The sequence below is a fragment of the Panicum virgatum genome, chromosome 2N (genome assembly GCF_016808335.1).
Source record: "Panicum virgatum strain AP13 chromosome 2N, P.virgatum_v5, whole genome shotgun sequence".
NCBI lineage: Eukaryota > Viridiplantae > Streptophyta > Magnoliopsida > Poales > Poaceae > Panicum > Panicum virgatum.
In genome coordinates this window covers 20,884,617-20,897,623 of record NC_053146.1, presented here as the reverse complement: position 1 = coordinate 20,897,623, position 13,007 = coordinate 20,884,617, and the positions used below count along the sequence as shown (strand labels likewise).

General features: G+C 49.8%; 1 protein-coding gene across 9 annotated transcripts; it reads right to left on the bottom strand.

The window, feature by feature from the left end:
* Nucleotides 1–4,610: 4,610 nt before the first annotated feature.
* On the bottom strand, nucleotides 4,611–12,526 carry LOC120660022 (protein TIC 62, chloroplastic-like). Of its 9 annotated transcripts, XR_005669313.1 has the most exons (11): nucleotides 12,016–12,493; nucleotides 11,887–11,938; nucleotides 11,597–11,779; nucleotides 11,396–11,477; nucleotides 11,163–11,235; nucleotides 10,770–11,012; nucleotides 10,591–10,688; nucleotides 10,238–10,381; nucleotides 5,360–5,399; nucleotides 5,044–5,253; nucleotides 4,611–4,930 (listed from the first exon to the last, which is right to left on the bottom strand). XR_005669313.1 is itself a non-coding variant. In XM_039938342.1 (10 exons), exons 1-10 carry the CDS (start codon nucleotides 12,442–12,444, stop codon nucleotides 4,876–4,878), a joined length of 1,569 nt encoding a protein of 522 aa, XP_039794276.1. In that variant the 5' UTR covers nucleotides 12,445–12,526; the 3' UTR covers nucleotides 4,611–4,875. The 9 variants fall into 9 exon arrangements, 7 of the variants coding, with proteins under 7 accessions (XP_039794276.1, XP_039794275.1, XP_039794273.1 ...); XR_005669312.1 differs by having other exon boundaries at nucleotides 10,591–11,012; XM_039938342.1 differs by lacking the exon at nucleotides 5,360–5,399 and having other exon boundaries at nucleotides 12,016–12,526.
* Nucleotides 12,527–13,007: the final 481 nt, after the last annotated feature.

Genomic DNA, 13,007 nt, shown 5'->3' with positions numbered 1-13,007 from the left:
CGTCGTACTTCTCCGGCAGGTGCGGCCGGAACTAGGGTGGCCAGGCCACCGCGCGGAGATGCTCCGCGAGCGCGACGCAGCCCACACCAGCCACCGGGGTCTGGATATGACCTTGGGACCTTGGTGCCGCCGCGCCGAGATCGGCGTCGAGGTTCCGACCCTCGATGTTGAGCCGGCGTTCACGTGCCCGCTCCATGGAGACGCAGGCGTCCTCTCCCACACGCCTGCGGTTGAGTTCTGCCCGCAGATCAGCTGTCCGCGCGCTTCCCACTGTAGGAAAGCGTGCAGAGGTTGGTGCGCTGCCCTGTCGTCGACGCTGTCACGACCCAGTCCCCGTGGAGCCGGGGGTGGCCTGGGCCAGGATGATGAGGCGGTCGATGTCATCGCGCCACTGCCTCATCACGTCCGGCGAGACCGCCAGTTCTGGTGGGTTGCGGAGCAGCTCCCTGGCCGTGGCTAACGGCTCGCTCGGAGCGACCTGCGCGGGGGCTCTGGGGGACGCTCCGTTGCACGCTACTGCGCGCCGTGGGTAGCAACCCTCGGCGTTGGTCGGCGAGAGGCCTGCGGCGCAGGTATCGCCGCGCCCTCCCCCATCGGGTGGTCATGGAACTCGACAATCCGAGCCATGGAGATGCCAAGTGGGCGATCAAGCGGAAACCAAGCTAGCCCCTACCTGGCGCGCCAAATGTCGGGTGGTAAACCTAACCAGGTGGCAGAATGCACCCGCCTAAGCCCTGAGGGAGAATGAACTCGGGGGGTAGCTAGGATTAGTCCGATCTAGATGCAAGAACACGATGAACACAGAAGGTTTAGAGTGGTTCGGGCCGCCGGAGCGTAATACCCTACGTCCACTTTGTGTTGTATTGCCTGTCCCCAGAGTGTGCTCTCTGAGCCCGAGAGGGAGGATATGTTCAGAGTGTTCTGAGAGTTGTGACTCAGTTGTTTTGGTTTTGTGGACTTGAACCCCCCCCCCATTTTCTACCGTGCGTGCTCTCCCTTTTATAAGCCCAAGGGGAGCAGTACACTAAGCGGGACCCCAACAGGTGGGCCCGGCGATGTATTATAAACTACACTTTGGCCTTCAATGCCTCAGATCCGGAGATCTTGTCGTCGGCTTCCGTGCGTAGCTTCTGACCAGGGATGGTCTTAAGCTGTCCTGTCGGAGTAGAGTCTAGCCTCTGCAGCCGCGCATCGAGGTCATGATGAAGCGCCGAACTACTGACTCAGTCCGCTGTAGCAGCGTGCACTGTTGCTTCAGTTAGTAGCTGGTTATCATGACTCGTCGCCCATGCGCGCGACGCTGAGACAATGCTGCGTGCCTCGATAACAGACGAGCCGCCTTGGAAATAGGCGGGCTTACCGTGTTGTCATGTCACGCCTGTCCAACCCGTGAGTGGGCATCCGATGCCCTGCTCTAGCAGCGCATGCCTCAACCACCATCATTTAATGCGGCAGGAGGGCTGGCTTCAGGCGGAAGACTCGCGCCTGTGGGACACGTGGCGGCACCGGACCCAGAGGTCGGCGGCCGCGCCCACAGGGGGACGTGGCGGCTCCGGACCCCTGCCCGAGTGGGGAGCGGAGGTCCGGAGGTCCGCGCCTGTGGGACACGTGGCGGCACCGGACCCGGGGGTCGGCGGCCGCGCCCATAGGGGCACGTGGCGGCTCCGGACCCCTGCCCGAGCGGAGAGCGGTGGTCCCGAGGCTTGTGCCTGGCTGGCTTGATGACTCAGGCCTCCTGGAGGTCCGGCTTCCACTTGTAGAGGCCCAGGTCCGGCCCGCGGAGATTCGGGACCTGTCCGCGGTGGTCTGGGCCCGTGGTCCGTGGTTGCCTCTCCTGAGCGCCTTCGTCCTTGTCTTGTAGGAGAGGGTACCCCTATCTGAGTGTACCGACAGTTGTATATACAGAGTGCTACAGGCCAGGTACTATGGCCACTGCTCTGCTCACCGAAAGGATTAATGCCATCCGTACTTAAGCCGAACCTTATATTCCTTGCATCATTTGCAAATGTTGGGAATGTTCTGTCCACCTTTCTCCACTGCGACCCATCAGCGGGGTGTCTCAACATATTGTCTTGCTTACGTTCTTCTTTGTACCATTGCATCAATTTAGCATTCGTTTTGTTCATGAACAAACATTTCAGACATGGTATTAGAGGGAAATACCACATCACCTTGGCAGGCACCCTCTTCTTGACACGCATCCCCTCAACGTCGCCTGAATCATCTCAAGGGATCTTATATTGGCATGTGTTGCATACAGGGCATGAATCCAAATTTTCATACTCACCTCGATATAGGATGCAGTCATTAGGACAAGCATGTATCTTCTGTGCATCTAATCCTAAAGGACAAACAACTTTGTTTGCCTCGTATGTTGTCTCCGGCAAGGTGTTACCCTCAGGGAGTAAATTTTTTATAAGTTTCAGCAACTCCTCGAATCCCTTGTCAGACAAACCATTTGATGCCTTCCATTGCAACAATTCTAATGTGGTACCCAATTTTTTTTTGCCTTGTTTGCAATCTGGGTACAACAATGTTCTGTAGTCCTCCAACATACACTTCAGATCTCTCGATTCCTTTTCTGTTTCGCAAACTTTCTCAGCTTCGCGCAGCATCTGACCCAGATCATCTTCTACAACATGTCCTTCAGCATCTTCCTCAGGCTCACCCATTGCAGTGTCATAAAAAAAAGCACCGTAATTGGCTACAAAGTCAGGAATCCTGTCCTCTTCTTCTTCATTATTATCCAACCTAATTCCTCTTTCTCCATGCTTCGTCCAAACATAGTAGTTCGGCATGAAACTACTATTGAACAAGTGACTGTGGATGGTTCTTGATGATGAGTAATCCTTCTCATTCATATAGAATTTGCATGGACAACGAACGAAACCACCATACTTGTATTTCTTGGCCACCTCTATGAATTCATGCACGCCATCAATGAACTCCTTTGAACGCCGGTCGGCCTTGTACATCCATTGCCGACTCATCTAGATTCACATTTCATATATTAACAACAAACTAGTGTCAACATAACCATTTTTAAACAAAACATTGGAAGCTAAAATAATAATATATTGAATTAAACAATGATTGATTACGAAACAAATTAAATTGGAGTGTCATCAAAATTATATACTATAAATATATATATTATGCATGCCTAATATAAAAATAAAATAATCCAAATCCTAACTATATATAAATAAATAGTTATCTTATGCCTAATATTTTATATAACAATAATATGAAACCATAAACTAAATCGGGTCCAAAAATATATCTACAAATATTTATTATGTGTATAAACTAAATCAAGTGCTAACTACATCTACAAAATTAATCTACAAAATTAATTTGTAAAAGTATTGAAAACAGTATTACTAACCTTTTTAACAAAATGAAAAAATTCGCCCCCCTTACCTCACTCAGCTGCCATGAACAGTGAGTTCACGACAGCTTGGAGGGGGGAGGGGCGGGGTATTTATAGTAGGAGCACAAAGGCACCAGTTGGTGACCGGTTGATTAGCACCAACCGGTGCCTATGTCCAGGGCCAGCAGAGGCACCGGGTCATGGCATGACCCGGTGCTAATGTCTGCTCCAAAAGCACCGGGTCGTGCCACCACCCGGTGCCATTGATGCATGGCCAATTTGGTGCCGACTGATGGATTTAACCGGTGCCTTTGTCAGTGCATTGACACCTGTTTGTGCTGTGGCGTGCCTTGCATTGCTCGGCGCAGGCCAAGAGTACCGGCTATTGATGCAGCCGGTGCTGATGTCTCCCATTAGTACCGGTTCAAGTAACAAGTAGTTCCTTTGGCCTGGATCTTTGGCATGTTTTCTAGTAATGGATTGTCCCTCAGGCAGCTCCAATGTTGGTACCAAGGGGGTGCCAAGAGGAGAGAGAGAAAGAAAGTTGGGATGCTATACATTGGAGTGGGGGTGCTACACTAGCACCTCCTAGCACCTATGTCAACTTTAAGCACCCGGTGCTAGAGGAGAGATGGGAGAGGAGGGAAGGGGTGGAAAAGCTGTGCTTGTGGGCCCACCTCAATCCATGGTGAGGTGCAAGATGGTGCTATACATTGGACTGAATTTGGCTAAGCTAGCAACTACGACGTGGCCACCTTAGGTTCTATACACTGTGGATGCCCTTTACTGGCCCAAGGAGGATAGCCAGGCCAGCACTTCTTTGCCTGGCTAGATTACCTATGTTTATTGGCTATCCAACGTTCTTGGACAGTGAGGAAAAAGTACAAGTTGAGGCGGGATCATTGAAATTGGGAAAATATGCTTCTTGTTCACACTTCAATCCATTAAAACCAAGGTAGTCCTTTGAGTCATTTGGATTCGAACCCCCAACTCCATCCTTCACATATCAATTTTTGTTCATCTTTATGAAGCATTTCTGGGCATTGAGCCCCAGCCCCATTTTGATATGTTTTGCCATCTTTTCCACCTCAAGCCCAGCCACACATATATATACATATATATATACATATATATATACATATATATATATAGCTTATGTTTTGGTATAACGTATAAGTATTACTATTAGTATATGTTTATCGTGTTAAACTTAATGGTTTGCGGCCTTGTTATAGTCTTGTCTCAAAATAATTGCTGGGATAAGACTAGTTGAAACAAATATGAAGATGCTTCTTTCTCTTGAGCCCACATGAGGCAAAACCTTCCAATTCCTAGACAGTAGTGTACACACACGCGCGCGCGCACACACACTGCTGTTAACTTCGCTCAAAAATATGTAGCTCTAACTGAAAACGCATGGCATGAATGATGCTACCTGCACTCCTGCAGTAGCTTTAAAGAGACGGGAGCAAAACTGGTGGTTGTGAACTGTAACATTATCTCTATGTCTTGGGCACAGATGGTGTTGGCGAGCTTGGAGGTTTCAGCCCCACGTACCTACAGGCGCGGTGCCGATGGCACATACAAAAACATTGATGACTTAATATATAATTAGTGAGTAAAAGACAGTTAAATGTATAAAAAGATCAATTTATTTGCCGAATATATACCTTGTGTATGGTGAAAGTGGCCTCTGTTTCTTCACCTCATTCTGCCCCTGCAGTTGATCCGATGGATTGCTGCTACCAGCAGGGATGCTGTTGCCATTCGAGTCCAATGCTAGTGATGAAGAAGCGGTGCCTGATCCATATGTGACCGAGGAAGAAGAAGAAGAAGGCGGCGAAGGCGAAGGGGAGCTTGGAGGCTTCAAGTCCACGAATCTGAAACAAACATTTATCAAGTATGTACGGATGATTTCATCCATGGAATTAATACATGATGCATAGGAATCATCAATTGCAAGACATGGGAGACAGAGCCGCTCACCTCTCGTACGGGGCAAAGCTGTGCGGCCCATCCCGTCAATCTGATGGGCCGCAAGCAAGTGGCATGTGAGCCAGTCAGAAGTGGTTATGATGGCCTCGCTGACCAGCATGTCCTCGAGCAGGAGGTCGGGGTTGGATCCCCTCAGGGGTAGGGGGTGCACGCTCCTGTTTCTCTTTGTGAGGGGGTCGGGGGAGCACAACGTGTTCCCCTCTCCCAGCCACTGGTCAGGAGGTCGGGGCCGATCGTGCGGGACTAGGTGGTTGACATGATCAAGGCCGTTTAGCCTAACAGGCCCCGTCCTGTTGGGTTGTGCCGCCTATCTAGTGGAGAGGCATCGTATGGGAATGGCTTGTTCATGGGTACCTATCGTTTAGGGTTTAGGGTTTAGGGTGCTAGGACCATCTAGCTGTGTCGCTTCTTGGTCTTTCTATAGGAGAAATTTTACTGAGATGCGGGTGCTAGGACCATCTAGCGGTGTCGCGGCATGAAAGGGCAGCTTACTAGAAGCCGCGCAAGAAACCACAAGCAATTCGAGAGGGAGACTCCAACACACCATTCTTCCATGTGCATGCCAACCAGCACATGCTCCGGAATCAGACTGAGTTCTTTACCTGTATACCCTTATGAAAGTTAGTGATTACCTCTATGCTCTTAAAAAATTTGCTTACACCTATATACCCTCGTGCGAACTTTTTTTTTACTTGTGTACCCTTCTATCCTCCTTTCATTCATTCTCACCATTAGGCATCCTAACATATGGGCCCGACCCACCTGTAAGTGACTACCTCCTATCTCCTCCCCTTCAGGTCGAGCTCGCCAAGGAGGAGGCCAAGCTCGCGCACACCATGGCCGGCAGAGTTCCGCGCCGAAGTCGTGACCCGCCAATCTCTTTTTCGCACGAGGTGTGTTTTTCTCTCCTCAAGCACATCTCTCTCTCTCTCATGACATGAAGATCTCGCATGGACATGCTTTCTTCGATTGGGAACTCCGGTGGTGCAGATTCTTGACCTTCCTGACCGGATCGAGACTCTGCGAGGATGGTTGCGCATTGTTCAGGCTATGGACAGGCAGACAGCAGCCTTGGCGTGGGCCTGGCTTGCCATTCTCCTCAGCATCGGTGCGGTTTTCATGGTCGGGTGAGCTCCGACGAGGCTACGCTTCCACCTCGTCTTGGTCGCGCAACGCAAGGACATACCTGCCGGCTGTCGCTAGGCAGGGGCGGAGCCAGGATTAAAACATAGGGGAGCCAATTTAGATCAGGGGGCACATCTTATTAATGAGCAACATTAGCAATGAGATTAGAGGGTTTTATGTGGAGTTACAGCAACGTTAGAGGGGCCTGGCCCCTGCCCGCCCCCTGTATCCGCCCCTGTCGCTGGGCAGCAGGGTCGACGCTGCATCCTCACCTATTCTATGGCAACTAGCTAGCGCCTAGTGATGAAGTCACCTCTTGTTTGCTCGCCGCGCGCCTGCTCGCCAAGACGCCGACATCAACGCACATGGTGGCGGGACTGGCTGGTGCACGCAGGGCTAGGCGCCGTGCTGCTCAGGCCCAGCGCTACAGTATCGATGCGCACTATGGCATCTTCTGCGTCGCTGTGGACGGCGCCAACCGGCTGCTGTGAACGGGCCGACAACAACAACAACGCTGACGCCACCAGTGGCAGCAGCAGCGCTAGCGAGGAGAGCAATATCAGCTGCAGCAGCTAGTAAGTCTATGTCAGTCACTTACAGTTTGGCCCACTTGACATATTAACACTGTTGGCTCCAAATCCATCAAGAAGGGCATAGAGGTAAGAGAAAGTTCGCGCAAGGATATACAAGTGCAAGCAAACTTTTTATGGGTATGAAGGTAACCACCAACTTTCTTAAGGGTACACAGGTAAAGGACTCAACCAGATTAGGGTGCTGGACATTGACAGAGTCATGGTGTCAGCGCACGATGCTAAAATAAGGGTGCCCACAAACTCTCTTCAGTCCCTGCCGGGAATGGTACATCCCACCTCTTAGGCGTTCGACCTGGATGGTCGCTATGTTAACTGTGCCAATGTTGGTGCCGAGAGCTTGACCGCTGCTTCTCAGAGCAAGAAGCTTGTGTGGTTGTCCGTGTAACGAATAAGAACAGCTCCCCAGGTTCGGGCGGGTTCAACCTTGGTTTCTCTACATCGCAATCTGGCCCACTGTAGTTGCATCAGTTATGGATCTGGCACATGCTTTCCACAGCGAAGAGGCAAAACTTGAGTGCATCAACCAATTCTTTGTAGTGATGCTTCCCAAACACAGTACCATGACCAAACTATGTGACTTTAGGCATATATGTCTACAAAACTGCTCACTCAAGATCATTGCCAATATGCTCACATCCCAGCTACAACATGAAGTTCCAAAGATCATCGATATTGACCAGACTAGTTTCATCAAAGTGCACTCCATCTCGAAGATTTGATCTACGCCATGGAAGTAATGTAATGTTTTAACAAGTGAAAGCTCTCTATGTTGGTTCTGAAGCTTGACATTGCCAAAGCATTTGATTCAGTTAACTAGGAGAGCTTGGATAGGATCGTGAGGCCAAGCATCAAATACCCAGCTCATGGTAAATTCTCGTGTCCCATTCTACAATATGAAGACGGCACACTCATTATTCTCCAGGTAGATCTGGGTAACGAAAGACACCTGAACGAAGTAATGGAAGATTCCCGGCGGCAACGGGGCTGAAAATAGGATCAGCTATAATAAAAGCACAATTGTACCAATGCACACCCCAGCAAACCAGGTCGAAGAGCTAGTCAGTGTCATGGAATGCCAAGTTGGCACCTTCCTGCAAATGTATCTAGACCTACCATTGTCTTGCGACAAGTTACGCCTGAGCTCGTTTGCACCACTAATCTGCAAGCTTAACAAATACCTTGTGGACTTGTAATCAACACTGCCAATGCACTGACCGATCCTTGTCAACTGTGTCTTGGACGACCAACTAATTTATGATATGTCCTCACTACTGCTTCACCAAGGGATGATTGATGTGTTGGACAAGCGACGTTAAGCTTTCCCATGGTTAGGGGATGACCAAGTTTTAGGTGCCTAATGTTTGGTAGCATCATAGCATGGGAACACGCCTGCTAGCCAAAGGAAAACTGGGAAGGCTGGGCATCAAGAATATTGCCATTCAAAACAAATGTTTGCTACTGAAACTTCTTCATTGCCTACACAACCCTGAAGAGTCTGCGTGTGCAGGTTGGATCTGCAGCCAAATTTACATGACCACCATGCACGATGACCTAGCTGGGACTCATTGGCATGATCTAGAGGAATTGTTTCCCATGTACAGTGCGGTCAAGATATGCAAGGTGGGGGGATGGATGATCTACCGGTTTCTAGGAGGATAGATAGTTATCGATGGACTGCTTGGCTGACACCTTCTCACTGCTACACAGCCATGCGACAACCATGGAGTATCAGTGGCTTGTGTGGCAAGAGATGCATCGACAAGTACTGGTCCTCCATGTCTCACACATGGCCAATGGAGAACTAAGCAAGCTATTGGAAAATCCTCCTCATGATGGGGGCAAATGAGGAGAATAAATGCTCATTGTGAGAAGCCCCACATATAAGGCAAATATAGCCTAAAGTGTGGACCAACCTTGGGTACATTTAGCACCTAGTGTGCTTCCTTACAAGAGACCTTGGGTACATTCAGAAAAGAGCCTCCACAAGGAGAAGAGAAGAGATGGAAGAAGAACGAGATTGGATAGGAGATCTTGCAAGGGAGCAAGGGGGATTCGTCCTTAGGGCTTTGAAGGTTTAGATCCACATCCTGGTGACTCCAATATGTTGTTCCACCATTCCTTGGTGAGGTCCTTTAATTCCCGAGTTTGCAACCCCAAATCTTGTTGTTGTCCAAGATAGTTAAGTCTTGATTTATGTAAGCCTCTAGTGCTATCTAGAGAGAAACTTATTGTAATCCCACAAGCATATAGTGGGAGGAGTTTTGCTTGGCTTGGTCCCACAGGTTTTCCCCTAATTTGGGGTTTTCCACGTTAAATTTTGTGTCTCTTGGTTGATGTGATGCTGCTGCAATTTCCTCTATAATATATATGATGCATATATTGCCCTATATGAATAGAATGATATCTTGGGCTAATTTTCGCTGCCACTAACCTGCTACGTTAGTGTGGTTATCCCAACACAAGGTTAGGGACATCCTCCAGCGACTCGAGCTCACCTTGGACAAGGACCAACGTTCCCCACAGCCTTGACCTGAAACATGAATTGTATGTGCTGGCCCGGTATATCAGCTCACGATGAAGACGATGGGACCGCCTTGTTGTGAGTATGCGGAGTTTGTTTGGAAGAACAAAGAATTCAGTTCTTCGGCTGGCTGCTAGTCCAATAGCGCCTAAGCTGCCACGCCAACTTGAAACACAAGAATCTCTTGGCAAGGGTGTGGATGAGGACTGCAACCACCTCTTTTTGGACTGTCCTTTTATTTGCCGCTCAAGCCTGGTGCTCGTTGGGCATTGGCGCGCCAAAGATAGTGAAGTTCGCAAGCTGCTGTGCACTGTGTCGCATCGCGTCGCGTCCCACAACAGTGCCAGCAAAGCACTTTGACAATCTCCTTATGCTGATCTGCTGGAATTTGTGGAAACACCGCAATGGAGTTGTCTTCAGAAGTTGGCTGCCATCGCAAGCCCGATTCTATCTGGTGTGCTTGCAGAGCAGATGCCCAGGACTAGAGTTGTAGATGAAGCCGATTGATGTATTGCCAATGTCTGTTGCCGCATCTTCCCTAATATGTAAACTCACCCCAGGTTTTGTTTTTCCACCCCACCCTCAAAAAAACAAACAAATACATGATGCATATATAATTAAGTTGCTTACGCAGTGTACGGAGAGAGGGGCCGGCTTGAGGTCCTTGAGGATGCTGCCGGCTCTGCTTCTTCGGCTTGTTGGGGCTTGTTGATTGGAAGAGAATCCCTGCTAAGTGTGGGGGATGGGGAGGAAGGTGGCTTCAGCCCCTCGTACCTGCATGCATATCCATCAATTTTGGTGATTTATACTGCGTATTAGTAAGTACCATGCATGTACACCTAATTGGAAATTTGTGATCAACTGGAGTACAAATATATATGTATATAATTGCAAGTGTATTACACAATCCTTCCATTACCGAAAGGACAGATTTTGGTATTAATTGGAAAGAGGGATAGGTAATCTGCTGGAGATACTCTTACGTCATGTAAGGTGAGAATGGTCGCCCTTCTCCTGCTTTCGCTGCTGCTGGCTTTCGCTTCACCTCCTCCGCTTCCTCCCATGGAGCAGCGGGGGGTTCCTGTTCATTAATTAGTGCCATGGCTTTTATTATTCGCCGAAACCGGCGACGGCAGCAGAACGGAAGAACTCGATCGCTTACCCTCTTGGAAGGGACGGCGGAGAGCAGCTGCTCCATGGGCAGCAGCGGCGCGGTTGTCTCGGCGACCACTTCCACCACCTTGCAGTAGGCTGCCCTCCTGTTCTTGGCCATGCATCCGATCAGCTCGGCCACCTGCAGGTTGGAGACGAGGCCACCTACGTAGGTGTCCTCGGCTGCCACCACCAGGTTGTGCGTCTCCTTGAAAGCGTCCGTTGGCCTCTCCATTCCTCCGGGCCTTACGATCTAGTACTTGGAAGAAGACCGCATATATGGACATTAATTATTATATTATATTATTATTATTATTGATGAATATAATTGACAGTAGCACATGCATGCATGAAAGGATCCGAAGCAGCTAGCAGGGAGAGTGCCGGCCGGCGGCGTGCCTACCGTGTAGGGGATGCCACTGGCGATGAGTGCTTCTTCAGCTCGTCTCTTCCAGCACAGAACCCCCCAGAACAAGCTTTATATATTTAATTTGTGCATTGTATTTGCCGATGCAAGAAAAAAGAACAAAGTTAAGCTGCTAACAAAGTTAAGATGCATTGTATTTAATTCGTTGTTTCATTCCACCAACAAGACAGATGAGATCATCAGATACGATCAGGTAGATCAATTATTACTTCAAGAGGAACGCAGGGAAGCCGATCTTGTTGGTGCCCAGGGACGTGACCAGGATGAAGTGCTCGACCATGGCAGCTGTTGCTGCAGTGCAGGAGGAAAAAGTAAGCCAATCAGCAATTCGTCATACTAGCTAGCTAATTACAGTACTAATTAACATGGAGATCTAGCTAGCAGTAGCAAGAGATACACATGATGCATACCCGCTTGTACAAGGTTGCTGGTGGCCAAATAGTCGATGCGGTATGGCCCCGTCACATCCAAGATCTCCTTCTCGCTGGCACCAATGGCGCACACCACCAATGAAGCATTGCCTATGGCCTTCACGATGCCTTCCTGCGGCTGCTTCTCCAGGTCGCACTCCACAATCTCAAGCCTCTCCGCGGCTGCACGCATGAATATAATGCCCGAGCGAGCGAGACTCCAACTGATCAATTCGATGCATGGTGACGCGGCCAGCAATAATCTACATACAACACGCATCGCATCTCACGCGAAATTGCAGCTGCGTCGTCGTCGTCGTCTAGCTTCAGCTGCTGAACGCTCTGGAAATGCATTCAGATCATACTAGCTCTGTCAGACTAGATAGATGCACAAGTAAGTAACAAGGTATATGTAGTACCTGCACCAGGGTCGACGCCCTCTGCGCGTTCCTGACGGCAGCGCGGACACGGAAGCCGAGCTTGATGAGCTCCCTTACGGCTCGGGACCCAACTCTTCCGGTGGCGCCGGCCACGAAGACGAGGTCCTTCTCTCTCTGCGGCGGCGGCTCCGCTGCCGTCGTCTTCGCCGCACTAGACGCGGTAGCACGAGGCGATGATCTTGGCTGGGCTGCTGGCGAGTTAGAGTTACTGGCTGTAGCTCTGCTGCTGATCCTCTGCTTTAGCTTGAGCAGCCGCGGTGTGGCTGCTGCAGGGCGACTAGCAGTAGCGCTCGCCGCCGTGCGCAGCTTGCATGCCGACGACGCTGATGGGTGGCGCAGAGGCGAGAGCCCGAAGGAGGCGACGGTGTCCATGCCCACTCCCAGCTTCAGCCTGCTGGCTGCCTCCATCACGGCAGTCTCTGCTCCAGCTGCTGCTGCTGCTCCCGGCCGGGAACTAAATCTGCTGCCGCACCCACGCGGCCGGCTGAATTTGCTCGGATCCATCCGACGTGGCGTGGTCGAGTCCACATTCAGGGATAGCGTGGGGCCCACCCCTCAGGCCTCATCCTCCTTCCTCGTCCTAGGCTCGCTTTCTTCCATTCGACCTCAGCTCCACGTTTATCAGGGCAGGTTAGGGCCTATTTGCTTACTTGAGTTTTATTATAGGTTCGCAAAACCTCTCAAGATATTTACAATATGACTAAATAGATGTTTGGTTGCATAGATTTATAATAAGTTTCTGTAGTAGGTAATAATAAAGCCGGTTCTGAGAATTTGGAGATGTTTGGTTGCATAGATTTATAATAAGTGTCTGTAGTAGGTAATAATAAAGCCGGTTCTGAGAATTTGGAGACCCGGGGCGAGAGATTGGAGTCGGGGTCATCTAAAGAACATTGATAATAAAGTAGGTGCATCCAAAACAAATTCATGTAAAAAAATATACATATTAGTATTATATGATATTATTGCAA